This window comes from Rattus rattus, chromosome 7, assembly GCF_011064425.1.
Source record: "Rattus rattus isolate New Zealand chromosome 7, Rrattus_CSIRO_v1, whole genome shotgun sequence".
Taxonomy (NCBI): domain Eukaryota; kingdom Metazoa; phylum Chordata; class Mammalia; order Rodentia; family Muridae; genus Rattus; species Rattus rattus.
This window is the reverse complement of record NC_046160.1, coordinates 97,212,480-97,226,931: the sequence shown is the minus strand read 5'-3', so window position 1 is coordinate 97,226,931 and position 14,452 is coordinate 97,212,480. Positions and strand designations below refer to the sequence as shown.

General features: G+C 47.9%; 1 protein-coding gene across 10 annotated transcripts in view; it reads right to left on the bottom strand.

Moving 5' to 3' along the window:
* Rgs6 (regulator of G protein signaling 6) overlaps positions 1-14,452 on the bottom strand; it is a 509,526-nt gene that overhangs the window by 39,181 nt on the left and 455,893 nt on the right. For all 10 annotated transcript variants that reach the window (XM_032908075.1, XM_032908082.1, XM_032908079.1 and 7 more), the window contains 2 exons: positions 10,905-11,030; positions 1,774-1,960 (listed from right to left, as the gene is read on the bottom strand). In XM_032908075.1, the coding sequence (XP_032763966.1) occupies positions 1,774-1,960; positions 10,905-11,030 (313 nt within the window). The remainder of the gene's footprint in view (positions 1-1,773; positions 1,961-10,904; positions 11,031-14,452) is intronic.

Here is a 14,452-nt window from a genome sequence, read left to right as displayed (position 1 = left end):
TTAAGAACACACATGTGGTTTATAGCACTATGCAGCCCTTATTTGGAGTCTGATTTTAAATGGTGTTTTAAAAATTATTTATGGTACTATTAAAGGTACATACACTTGTCTGATGGTATTAAGGAGTTATTGACATTTTATTAAGTTGTGATAATGGTATTGTGGCAATTTAAAACAGAAAGGGTACTCTTCTAACTGGGCAGCAGGTTAAAACGTAGGTGGGGACACAGCGAAAAGGAGAGGGGTCATGTACTGATGCCCTTTGAGGTTGGGTGAAGGCTCATAAAGGCTTGTGTTTCTGCTCCCTCCCTCACTTATGTCCAAGAGTTTCCACAGGGAAATGCTAAAGCAAACCCTCCATGGTGTCACACGTTTGGTGACACAGAGACTGGGACATCATGGCTTGACCAGTGTCTCTTCCTGAGGTTTCCTAACCTTATTTCCTTATGATGGCTTCTGTGTTTCAGGCCATCTGCACAGGGGTTCCCCAAAGAGTTTCTCCACCCCTTTCCCTTACATCAATATTGTCCTCTAGAGCATATAAAAAATACGGCAGGGAGACAAAAAGAGTCTTTGTGATTTAAGGATTTTACTCCAAAGCTACAAAGACCATGAGGGCCTCAGGATGTCACTGAGTGGAGATTGAGTCAAATCTGCCCAATGTGGGCATTCAGTTGACTCCGAGATGGGGGAGAAAAGGGGTAGGTGAGGAGCCGTTTTCAGTCTGAAATCCTGAGTTAGTGACAAGGGACCCTGGTCATGGCCTCATGTCATTGTTTGCATTGGTATAGCTGTGTAGACTATCCTAACTAGGTAGGGTGGTAATGGCAGGGGAAGTCACCCAAACTCTCTGCCTACAGCATCCGTAACCACCCTGAGAGTGCCCTGCACGGTCCAGTCCTTCCTGAAGTCTTCATTTAACCCCGGAGCTCACTTCTTTGGGGTCTTTTCCCAGGGTTGAAATGGCCTACTGATTTGTGTCTCTCTCACCTGGGCCTTGCCGAGGACAGGGCCTTTCTTCTGTTCTTTGTGGTGTCTCACTATTACTCAGGGCTCAGAAAACACTAACTGCATGGGGACAGTCACCATGGGTGTAGTGCAAAGTGTGGGCATCATAGCTGGACAGGTCTGGACTTGATTCTTGACCCGGACAGCTCACAGTTCCCACTTTAATGATGTCATATTACTGTTTTGGGTCTAGTCCCAATCTCGTAGAGGGGTTTAGATTTTTGTAAAATACTGTAAATCAGGTTTTTTTCCCTAGAAAAGATGAGGCAGATACAAATGGGTTTGGTTTACAGCACCCTGAAGTTACAACCGTGCATGAGCCATGGACACTCGATGGAGTTCAGATCTGGGTCTTTCTTCCTGGTATGATCCTCTTTCTAGACACTGGGTCGTGACTGAGCTGAAGCTCCCTGTCAGCCTGTGCTCCTGAGGGAAAGGGCAGGTCCCTGACAGTGTTCTGAGAATGATAAGCTTTGATGTGTGTATAAGTACATTTTAGTAAGCTATTTCAGCTCACAATGGGTTTGCATTTCCAGTTAGCATCCTAACTTGAAGAACTACAACTTTCTGTATCTGTGTAGTAGTGTGACCTAAGAAAAAGATCTTGGAATTTCACTGTATACGGATCTGGAATAGTCTCTACCCACTGACTTATAAGAGCTGATATTCTAACTACTTGTAAAACCTCTGACTTGTATTAAAGGGTCAGAGTTGGGAAGTGATTAAGGAAGGCCTTATGACAATGATTCAGGACAATGAGCAAACCTGGGCATCTTCAAATGTGTATCTCCCTCCATCTTTGACATTCTGACTGGTTATCTCATAGCTGTGAGAATCCAGGTTGATTGCACTTGGGGCTCCGGGAGCTAGGAACTCTTGCCAGATTTCCTCCACCCTCTTGGCCACATCCTGTAGAGGTTGCTTCTTGAGATCTTGGACAGCCAGCCAGAACCTGGAGGGAAAGCGGAAACACAGTCAGTTCTATTTGGACTCTGCTGGAGATGGTTCCAGAGCTGATGTGTATCCCCCTGCCTGCTTTGACGCTACATGCTAGTTCCACGGGACTGCTAAGAGTTCAGGGTGTACTGCTGACGACAGACTAAAAGTACATCTAAGAAGATGCGAGCTTCCAGGGACCAGCAAGATGCTCTCTTCCCTCGGCGTAGAGGTTTCTTTTTTTTTTTGTTCTTTTTTTCGGAGCTGGGGACCGAACCCAGGGCCTTGCGCTTCCTAGGTAAGCGCTCTACCACTGAGCTAAATCCCCAGCCCCGGCGTAGAGGTTTCTTAACCCCAGCACAGTAGCCATTCAAGCTGGGGGATTCTGTTTGGTGTAGAGGGGCAGTCTCACAGACCACTAAGCAGCAACTCACACGCCCCTCCCCACGGCCCACTAGCATCTTTTAAGTTACGGCCACTAGCAAGTATCTCCAGAAATTACCAAATGTTCCCGGGAGATAAAAATTCTCCCTAGTTGAAAATCAACTACTCCACATACAGGTCTTTACACAATGTGAGTCCCTTTGTTAAATCTGGCTGGGGTCATTCAGGGACACCAAAACAAGGAGAAGGAGATTAGAGAGTCTGCTCAGCCGTTAAAAGCACTTGCTGCTCTCCTAGAGCACCCAGGTTACGTTCCCAGCATCCACCGGGGCAGCTTACAATTGCCTGTAACTCTAGTTCTGGCTATCCAGTTCCCTCTTCTGGTCTCCCCAGGTACTGCATTCGTGTGGTGCGTATACAGACAGGCGGTCATCTTACACATACACAGGAATAAAATTAACAAAATGAAAAGATTTAAAAGGGATATGTCACGAAAGCAGGCAGAAGCCTGAAATTATAAAAGACATTTTGCCTAGAATGAGCCAGCCGCTCATGTTAGAGAGGAACGAATGCCGGGGTGGGGGGAGGGGCATTCATGTCAGTTCTCGACATGGTGTTGGGCACCTAGCAGGTCTTCAACAAACAGTTTAGAGAGGATTTGTCATAAACAAGGCTGAAGGGGCATCTCTACCTAATGATTCTTTAGGGAGTATGAGAGAACCCCCCCTCCAATTGTCTCCCCATCATCCCTCAGTCTGCCCCGGAGCTATTGACGGAGACCCCCACCCCCCTACCCCAGGATGGACACTGAGAGCTTCAGTCAACCCAGGCAAAGCAGCTCCTACCCCCAGGGGTCCCCCAGGACATTCTATCAGTGGGACCCAGAGCTGGATAGCACATTCTCCTGTGCAAAGGGGACAGGCCAGCATCCTCAGTGAGGTAGTGAAGGGTCCACCGCTGTGTGGAGTGCACAGCCACAGGCAATAGAACACAGACATAGTCTGGTCAATGAACGAATGGGGAGGACAAATTCAGATAAGCCATAAGGTGGAAAGTACGTCCAATCTGCCATCAGAATCCACCCAAAGTAAGGTGGACCTGCTTATCAGTAGTATTAATTGTTTTATTTATTTATTTTTTTTTAAGAAGGGTTTGCCTGTTTTTCTGCTGCTCACAGATGTGCGGCCCAAAGGCGTCACCCAGTGGCAGACCTAGGTACTACAGCCCTATTTCTACTAGGAATGCGTTTTTTGTTTGCAGGATATCTCCCACTTTCCCAGTTTGCCCTTCAGGAATCAAATGATCTCCTTAAAGAAACCCTCCCCTAATCCCCGAACCTGAAAGCCAAGAGGGCAAAGAAGATAAGAACACCCCTCTCTCAGGAGAGCAGGGAACTCAGTTCCGTCCTCAGCTTAGCTCCAGTGCTGTGGGAATTGTACTGTTCCAGGTAGTCTTTGATCATCGGGGAAATGGGTACAAAGTGGGTGAAGGGGAAGCAAGAGGAACTCTGGATGAGTTCCCCAGTCACACTTAACTCTGGAACGCTTCCAGGCCCCTGGGTGGGAGCCAAGGGACAAGTGAGTGTCAGGCCCGTCACCTGCCACCCTGAGCTCTTAGAATTTCAACTCTTCCCCCAATGGTAGAAGCTGCCAGGCCTCTCCCGATGCTCTGTTTCATCTTCTGCCTTTCAACACCTGCCCTCCTTGGAGCCCAGGCCCTTCTGGCCCCTGGGAGAGAAGTCAGGGAGTTTTATGGGACCTGCTGGGCCAGTAACGAAGCAGGGAGTGGCCTCGGGGCTGTCTCTGGCAGTGGACGGCCTCCTGGGTCATATTTCTTCCTGTGTTTGTGGAGCTTCTGTGACTTCTCACACAGATAGATGGTCAGTGGGTGATTTTTTTTTCCGTCTCCATCAGTGTCACCTTGGAGGTCACCTTCTGTCTTCTGTCCCTTGCTAGTCTAGTCTGCTGTGTGGGAAGCCATGGAGACACCATGGGAAGGCCCTGAGGACCTCTGAAGCTTCTAGGCTCTGTAGACCCCTGTGGTTCCCAGGGCTTCAGGATGCCCTTTGCAGAAGCACACTAGAGGCACATCCCTCCTCTGAGTATACAGAAGGAGCCAAGAGGATGTCAAAGCAAATCTCAGAATCAAATCGCATGCGTTTTTACATTGAAAACACCAAGAGATTTCCTCCATCAATTAAAGTTGAGGGTTTTTGGTTTATAAAAGCACAAGGGAAAACAGGGGGCATGTCACAGGAGAGAGAGAAGGAGAAGCGAGGTGGGAGGAGGGAAGAGGGAGGAGGGGATGGGGGGAGGGCACATAGTGTGTAAGAGTGACATTCTCTGGACAGCTTTCTCCTCCTGTGTACATAGGACTCAGCCCAGCCTTCTGTCTGCCTTGGAGATGACCTACCTTGTCTCTCCTAGGTGACAGCAAAAATGTTGTCACAACAGCATCCTGACATATCATATGTGTTTACCGTCTCGGCTTGGAGGGACCTTTGTGACGATTTGAAATGCAGAACAGGCTGTGGTCTGTGCTTGGCATCTTCTTGTGCAGACTGAGCTGAACCGGGAGCTCAGGCCAACCCCCTCCCTGCCCTCCCACCGCCCAGGAGTCACAAAAGCTTCTCTCTGTGTATCCTCTGTGGATGGGTGGCCCATTGAGAAGAGAAATGGTTACTCTTATCAAAAGCTTGCAGGTACCGCTCCGTTGAGGGAGCGGTTAGCCGGCAAATGCCAGCAGCCCCATCAAATGCAGCCATCCTGCACTAAGCCCTCGGCTGGAAGCAGGGAGCCTTAGGGACTGGCAGGGCACAGTGGCTCCAGGGTGAGCGGAGACCACCTGCCCTGCCTCTCCCCTGGCCACTGCCAATTGTCAGAGCAGTGAGAGGTAGCGCTGTGCTGGCATTTGATCTTTGTTCATGGCTTAGAAATGAACGCAGGAGAGGAAATTGGGCTCGGGGGAGGGCAGCTTGTTTCAAAAGCACTAGGGTGAAGCATCTGGGGTCTGGACTGGAGGATAGCCCGGGATTGCCTTACTTGCTCCCTTTCTCCTTAGATTCTGACAAGCAGTGGCTTTTCTCTTCCAGTCTGGCTAGGTCAGGAGAAGCCATGAGCCATCGATCACTTTCCATCCCATCAGGAGGCTGTACATCTCCACAATTACCAGCTTACCTGTCTTTTCACAAGCTAGCATGTTCGCAGGCTACACAACACAGCTCTGGGCTTACTCCCAGAGAAAAAGTGAACTCCTTGGCAGAAGGAAGTGTTTCTGTGCCCTCTGCTGGTCACCGGGTGACTCAGAACAATGGAAAAAGAAAAAGAAAAAAAAAAAAAAGAAAGAGCTTTTTATGTGGTCAGGCTGCGGGAATGATTCTCCTCCAGTGCCCCCCATGAGCTAGCATGAGCAGCACCCAAGCTGAGCTCAGCACAGGACAGGAGCCAAACTGCTACAGATGGCCACAGGCTTTGCAGGAGTCACTCCGTTCTGGTCTGTCATCTGTTTGGTTACTGTCGGGTCCCCACTGGCCCTAATGAAACTTCTTGGGTCTTCCTAGGGCTTGGGGCAACTGCTGAAGCTAAGGTTGGAGATGGAGCTCTTGAGGCGAAAGCTGTCAGCCCCCTGCGCTTGCTTTTAATTGCTTCTTCCCTCAGCTGACACCGTATGGAAGTAGGGTCATCAATCTGCAGGTTAGAAGAACAACTCTGCTCTCTCAGGAGATGTTACAGCTCATAAAAAATGTAGGGGGACGCTCTTTGTTGCAGGTTTTGATTTTTAACTCATCCCTTGCTGTGTGGCAGAGGGTGTCAAGCCAGGCAGGACAAAGGTTTGTACAGGGACGATGGAGCGGGAGCAGGGGCAAATGGTACTGTCACCATTTGAGGAAATTTCACAAAATAAGGAAAAAGATGAAGTCAGCTCTATAGGGAATGCCTCAGGACTGTGAGGCTCCCAAGGTGCTGGTCCAGGAGTGGCCACACTTCTCGGGCAGCTCTGCGCTAGACTTGGCTTGTGTGGTTAGAACAAGAGATGAATGGCCTCTGGTGTAGACAGTCATAGCCAAGTATGTGGTTGGACCTGTCCCTCCCTCTATCCCCAGAGATAACAATCCTCAGTCGTTTCACGGACTCAACCCAAAGAAAATGATCAAGGAGGGGCTGAGTATGATAATTGCTGTACCAGCATGAGGACCCGAGTTCCAATCCCCAGCACCCGTGAAAAGCCGGGTGTGAAAATGTGCTCACATGTCATTCAGGGAAGACTCCTGGTGCTTGCTGGCTAGCCAAGGCTACCAAATCAATGAGCTGCAGGTTCAGTGAGAAACCTTGTCTCAAAAGATCAGGCAGAGACTGGTCGAGAACAACATCTGCTTTCTGCAGTCTCGTGCATGCATACCCATGTGCACACACATATACTCATTCACACATCTATATGATCATGTCCACACACCCTGTACACACAGATCAGAAAGGACCTTCCCATGACACTATGTCACTACCAACCACTTTCCTTGAAAGGTCTGGGCAGCACTTTGAGGCCCTCTCTTCATTATTCTGAAGTTCTGGGGTAAATTTCACCAATTGGCTATTTCACTGGCGCTCCCTGTGCTATGCCTGGTAAGACTGGATGAAAAATCCCTTGTACTAGAGAGGTTTGAAGAGCACCAGAAGACAGGAATAAGAAAGCACTTTGCAATATTCCCAGCCCCCATCCCCCTTTTCCCTTCTGCCTTGATTCTAGTATCCTGGGCTCACAACCATCCCTAGAGAAAAGGGACATCCCAGCAGGACCAAAGTGACAGTAAACAGGAGCGTCAAGCTGTGCACCTTCCCCAGCTCCTAGGGCCCACTGTGCACAAAGACTGCAGTAGAGGTGCACTTGTTCAGCCAACATGGCTCCTGTGGACAAGGGGTAGAGCCAAAGTAACCCCGAATCCTTGGGAGCTGGGTCATGGAAGGGTTTAGCCAGGTCTGAGGCTAAAGGAATGAACAGAACAGGAAAGAAAGCAGCAATTTTGTGATAAGGGATTGAAGGGTCTTCCAGTTGTGTGTCTTGAAGCTCAACTTCCCTCTCTATGTCCAATTATGCTGAGTGCCATTACCACAGAACCGGGGCCTCCGGAGAGGATTATGGGAAGCTCCTGGGCTGTACTTTTTCTCTCTGCTGTTCTGTTTTCTTTATCTACCTTCCCGTCATGGATCAGAGGGGACCTTCTTTAAGTCTGGATTTATGCATGCATGCTGGGGGCTGGCGCGTTCACACACGTGTGCCCACACATTCTTTCACCCAAGATTAAATGCAGCCCTCCTGGCACCAGACAAGCCGCTGGAAGAGGCACAAATGGAACTAGCAGAAGGGAGGGGACACCTGCCAGGGACACACTCGCCAGTGCACTTGGGACTTCAGTGTCACGCATATTTCCTGAGACTAGACTTACTGGAAAATTGGCTCTGGCTACCTACGCTGCAGCTCTTGACAGCAAAGCCCACAGGCTGCACAGGGAGCAGCTAAGCAAGAAGATGCCCCCTGGGTCTTCATGACGAATAGGATTCTATGGTCGTTCTTACTATCTGTAAGATATCGGGTGCCGGAGGGCTCTCAGGTCTGCTTGTGGGCTGAGAAACCAGCAAAGGACATACTCCGTATCATTCCATCATGGAGCCAAAACAGGACAGAAGGATCCCTGGGGACCCAGCTGGAGATAGAGTCTGGGACTGGCTGACCCCACAGAAGTCCAGCTGGGAAAGTACAGATTGGTTCGTGCATGGCCTGGGGAGGCTGGGACTATTTAATCTATTAAAATAGTACTCCGAGCTGCCGCCTCACTCTGAAACCCCACAGTCCCATAGTTATGCTAGTTGGATGGTTTTATCAAAGCCATTTGACTATTTAATCCCCTTAAAAGCCTCCATCCCAACCACAGCCAGAGAAGCTAGTACTTGAATTTGACCCCAGGTGATGTTTTAGGTGTCGGGGCTTCTGTTGCAAATGTCTGGTTAGGAACCAAAGCTGTGGTTAGAATATTCTAAAGAGACTGCTGAAAGAATTACTGTGTCATAGCCTGAGGTAAGATCACCTTGTCTGGTTCCCAATTGGCACAGGTCTGATCAGAAGGCAAAGGTGTGCCACAGTACTGACATCATCCCAGGACTGGATGGCCGGGCACGGTCATTCTGCACCAGGTTACAGTTCATCTTGGTTTATGGATTTTACTTGATTGGCTTGGAAAGGGTCTAGGATATCAGGAAAGCGCAGATCTGGGACGTGTGTGCGTTTCCACAGAGGATTAACTAAGGGGGAAGACAGTTCAGAGGGGCAGCACTACCCCCATAGGCCGGGAGCATGGATGCATTGAGAGTGGGTGGAGGGGAACACCCGAGGTGCAGGTCCTCTCTCACTTTCTGCTCCTTGGCCACCAGTGTGTCTGCTCTGTTTCACCCCTCCCACCAGCATCCATAGCAACCTCTGTAATCAGGGGCCGAAGTGAACCTTTCTCCCCTTGAGTTGTTTCAACTATTGGTCAAAGAGATGAAAATATTCTGCCCAATACCCATGGCTAATTCAGTGCAGTGGCCTAGAATATAGTCCCCATTTTCACTTGTTCCTGTGGTGTCTTGTGAATTCTTCCAAGACAAGCTTAGGCCGTGTCTCCTTTCTCTCATGTCTGTCTCTCCTTCCTTTAAACACTTCCAAAATGGCTCCAGAGGCTACCCTTACGGTATCTAATTAGTAACTCAGTAGCTTCTTGTGTATTGTCTTCCAGGGCCCACGAGATTGTTTCCAGGGAGAGATCCAGTCTTGACTGTCTAGTACTCTGTAGTAGGGCCTGGTTAGGCTGGCTATAGCGTAGGCTTACTTTAGCTATCACCTGGTGGGTGACATGGATTCTACCCACGAACAGAAGAGAATTCAGCTCACTGCCCAACATTACAAGCTTGGATCTTTTTTTTTTTTTATTTTAAAAATTCAAAAAGCAATAAAAGTCTGTTTCAGACATCATCACTTGAACATGGAAATCAGCTCAGTGTGGGAAAGAAAACCTGAAGCAAATAGGGGGCGGGGTTTTGTGGCGCTGGTAGCGGATCTCAGCCGTGGAGAAGCCAGCTCTTGGTTAAGACCACTGTGGTGGCTAATCTTGGTTGTCAACCCAACCCAATTGTACACAGAATCGTAACAAAGCCACCGTGCCGTCCTGTGAGGAATTTTCCTAAATCATTTGAAGTGGGGGAAGACCCACCCGAAATGTGGGCGGCACCTTCTGGTGGCAGCCCAAGTAAGAGCATGAGGGAAGCGGTGCGGTTTGCGTGCTTGCCCTTACTTGAATCGCATTGGTGTATTCTGTTGCCATGGCATTCCTTCACCGATAGTGCGAACAACTTCCGTAGACTGAAGACCAGCAGCTCTCCAAAATCCTCCAGGATCTTCTGTGCCAAACTGGGACCGTTGAGACATCCCATCTCGTGGGCTGAAGAGCTTTTGAATTCTCAACCTCTCTAGTGCGTGAGGGCCATTGTTGGAGTACCTGGACCACTTCCTGTTAGCTGGCCTAATAATCCTTCTTTCCATTCTTTTTTTTTTTTTTTTTTTGTCGGAGCTGAGGACCGAACCCAGGGCCTTGCGCTTGCTAGTCAAGTGCTCTACCACTGGGCTAAATCCCCAACCCCCTAATAATCCTTCTTTAATGGATGTGTTCATCCTGTCAGTTTTTGAGGACCTTGACTAAGCAGTCACTGAGGGGTCTCACCTACTAATACCTAATCCCAGTCCTGTGAGTCCCCTGGTTCCTCATCCGACGTAGCAGGGGGCTGAATAAGCCCACAGTTCCTGTCTGAGAGAAGAACTTCTATGCTCCCCTTATCCCTGTCTTTATTTCATAGCAGACTTCATTTTCCCTCTTCCTTCTCCTATCAAGTAGTCCTTATTTGCGTATTTCCCTCCTAAGTTATGGGCCTAGAGAAACAATCAGGGATTGTGGCATCCTCTGATCCAGGAATCCCACGGAAGGGACGGAATTCTTCTCTAGAAGGAAGTGTGTGCTTTTATTCGCTTGTAGAGTCAGGTCTCTAGTTATACAACACCGACTTGGCTTGTATAACTACTGAATTGAGCCCTTCGATGACCCCTTTCTCTTTAACAATAAATTGTTTAACAATGGTTGTTAACAACACAAGGGCCCTGAATCTCTAGGGCTGGCACATTTTGGGGAATGGGTGTTCTGAGCTGTTATCTCAATCTGAAAACCTTCCCCTCCACAGTTTTACTCGATGAATGGTGTTATCAGTCATTTGACTGTTTAACTCCATTAAAAGCCTCGATTCCAACCATAGCCAGAAAAGCCAGTACTTGAATTTGACCACTCCCCCAGTGATGTTTCATTGAGAAAGAGAGATGGAGAGTCCGAGAGAGAGAGAGAGAGAGAGACAGAGACAGAGAGAGACAGAGAGAGAGACAGAGAGAGAGAGAGAGAGAGAGAGACACAGAGAGACAGAGAGAGACAGAGAGACAGAGAGAGACAGAGACAGAGACAGAGACAGAGACAGAGGGGGGGGAGAACAATTCAAATGTGTACTTACCTGAGATTTTCTGAACTGAATTCCGACTCCAGGAATCTGAGGAACTGGTCCCGCCCCACCTGGTCCTTCAGTATCTCATCGAAAGAGAAGCCCCAACGCTTCACTCGCTGCTGGCTGGGCTCTTTGCTTTTGGGTTGGAGGAGGTTTGAAAAAAATGATCAGTATTTAAAACAAACAAACAAACAAACAAACAAACAAACAAAAACAAAGCCTCTGTCCTATGCTCCCCGATGACTCAAGTTTCTTTTGCCACTGAACATCAGGGAAATCACCTCAGGTGTAAACAACAAAGACCATAAAACACACACAAATTCCATGTGTGTGCTTTTACTCTTCAGTGGTGACAGTTTCTGAAAAGGGGTAGGTGGAGAGGCCATGTTTGGTGAGAGTCACCAAAGTGCCCAGCAAGTGACCACTCTCTGCAGGAAGCTATCCCCGCCACTGATGGACTAATGGGGCCTCCTCCAACCTCTCCCATCAGTTACAGATCCAACTTTCCACTCGCTTGTTTTCTAATGCCCAGGATATCTCGTGAATCCAGCCCTTAGTCTAAGAAACTGGCTCCTTATCTTTTGTTCCTTCTTCAACACAGAAAGGAGAGATCAGCCTCTGGCTAGAATTGAGTGATGTACCAGTTGTAAATGCATGGCTCTCACCAGAATAAACCAGATCCACTTGCTTAGAAACAGCATGCTGCCTACCCTCACTGCTTTAGCCACTGTGTTGTCTGTAGAGTACTAGGTAGACATTGTTCTAACCACCTTATCTCTATTTGCTAATGGGCTGAGTCCTTACAGATATTCTGTGTAGAATGCTAGGGTTGTTTCCATTTTCCAGCTAGGGAAACTGAGAACTCAGGACCAGTTGCCTTGGGACTTACACTAGGAGGCAATGGAGTAGAGAATCCAATCTGGTCCTGTGGTTCCACGCACAGCCTTAAGCTTTGAGCTCATCCCTGCTCTTCAATCTCATATGCACAAGGAAGAAGGGGTGGGGGTGGGGTTGGTCATATTATTCTGGTGCTGAACTCCTTCAGGTCCTCTCTTCCCACATGAAGTCTATGGGCTGACCCTCTTTGAAACAAAGGCTCCTACTTCACAAGTCACATGCTGGAACCTCTTCTCTCCTTTTCACCCCCATTCCAACTCAAGATGGGAATCTGCAGACCAAGCAGGATCACAGGTCACAGCCAGAGTTGCTGAACTAGAAGCTCCAGTCTCACAAGGGTCCCCAGAGACTTAGTCATAGCAACCCTTGGGAACCACTGGTGTAGACAGTTTTTCCTTTTAGATGGAAACCCCTCACAGTCAGTATAGAAGACCGAGGGTTTTTCCTTATTGTAGAGCTGACATACTATCTATATTCCTCTTAGAAGAGAACAGATGCATCCAAGTGCTTAAAAAGCAACAGACTCTCGAGGAGCCTGGCAGGAGAACTTGCTGGACTGGGGCAGCCATTTTACATTCATGCTTGGCGGGCTTGAAGCCACCTGCAGAGGCCAGCAGCAAAGCACTAGTAGGGCTGGCGACCTGAAGTGAAATCGAAAATGTGAGTAATGAAAGTTTAAACCTAAGTAGCCATCTGTGACTGGTGGCTACGGTCCTGAGTATATGGTCTAGATGCAAACCATGTGAACCCAGCTACCCCTCACTGACTCGTGGGGCTGGCAGCCATGTCTTCTATTTCTAGGGCAGTGATCAATAGATCGTGTATGTGGGGATCAGGGAGGCTTCTGCAGTCTGGCTTTGCCTTTCCAGGCGTAGCTCAGTAGGGTCATGGTAGAAAGCTAGTGTTTTGTGGAAGGCAGAACTTGCAAACCACGATACTATTTAGTTCCTATTAAGACTATTCTTTTTATATTTAAATATTTAAATATTCTGATACATTTATATTACATAATAATATATTTTATTATATATTATTGTTAAATTATATGATAATATATTTTAAAGTAATATTATTAATTACTATTAGTTACTAAATAGATGGTATTTAGATACTACACATATTTAGCCAAGGAAGTTTCTAAGCCCTGTATGGAAGGAGCAGCTTGATTCTTCCTAAGTGCTTTTGGAGAGAGGAATCAACTAAAGATAGAATTGCTAAATAAGGACTGAGAAAATTCCTAGTGTGTTCATGTTACGACGAAGAAGCAAACACAATGACAAACAAAGGAGACCAGGAATGGTGTGGCCACATGGCTGATATAAGGATAGAGTAGGGCTCAGACATCCAGACAAAAGCCAGGGGCTATATTTCAGGACAATAGGAAAAGGACATGAAGATGGTTCAATGGCCTCTAGCCTGTGGCCCCCATCATAGGCTCAGATGGCTACAACCACGGGAGCTGCAATAGGTGCAGGCGTCTTCCCATTCCAGTCAGTCTAAGATGCCCATGCCTGCCACTGCTAGGGTGGAGGTGCCCTGCAGAGAGCTGCAAGGTGGATTGTGACCAGTGGGGCTATTGGGACAAACTTCCAGGGTAGAATTGCAGGGTAGTGGTCTAGCCTGGGAAAGCTGCAAGGCCCTGACACAACGAGGACGTTGGCTGAGCTGTGGATATGATGCTGCCACCCAAATGGCTGTGGCAGACAGAATATCAGTCCAGAAAAGCCACAGGCACACGGCTCATCTTCAGAGAGTGGTGGAGGTGTCACCTCAGTCTGGTCTGACAGACAGAGGATCAAGACAAAGAGAATTCCTCTTAGATGAAGCCTTTAACTTGGCCCTGCTGTATTTAGACTCACTTGGGACCCATGGCCTGCTTCTTCTTTCATTGGAATGGACATGTCTATCTTAACTTCCCTTCATGGTTTGGAAATAATGTCGCTTGTTGGTTTCACAGCTGGAAGGGGCGTCAGCTGGAGATGACTTGAATCTTGACTTCCCCTTATCTATTTAGATGGTATTTAGACGCTATTTTAAAGTGGATGTTAGAGAGAGACTGCTAGTGATATCTGGGGAGCATATGAGAGTTTCCAAACCGGGGAGCATGTGTAGAATGGTACAGATTAAAATTTTTGTCCCTCCAAAACTCATCTGTTGACATTTTGACCCTCAGCATGATGGTGTTAAGGGCTGGGGCCTTCGGAAGTCGCTGAGCCAAGAGCAATGAAGTTAATGTCTTTATCAATAAACTCATTAGTAGGCTCAGAGCTGCTATAAGAGAACACAGAAGGAAGATACAAATTCACTCTGTAGCAAGCCACATATGTGATCCTTCTGCCTCTGCCTCCTAAGTGTCACCTCGCTCAGACCATGAGCCATGCCTCCCTCAGACATCAACATACCGCCACCTTGGTCTTGACATTCTCGGTTTCCAGAACAAAGAGAACCAAATTTCTTTCATTTGAAAGTCACACAGACAGTTTACTGTATTTTTTGCTTGACAGCCTGAATGGATTAAGATAAGTTGTCAGAAAAATTGTGAAACAGGGGCTAGTCTTCTCAGGAAACATATCTAATGACCCCAATGTTAGGGCCACGCTGTGAAGAAACGATCTTGATTTATTTCTTTATTTACCACCCCAAGAAGAGCTGGAAAGTCT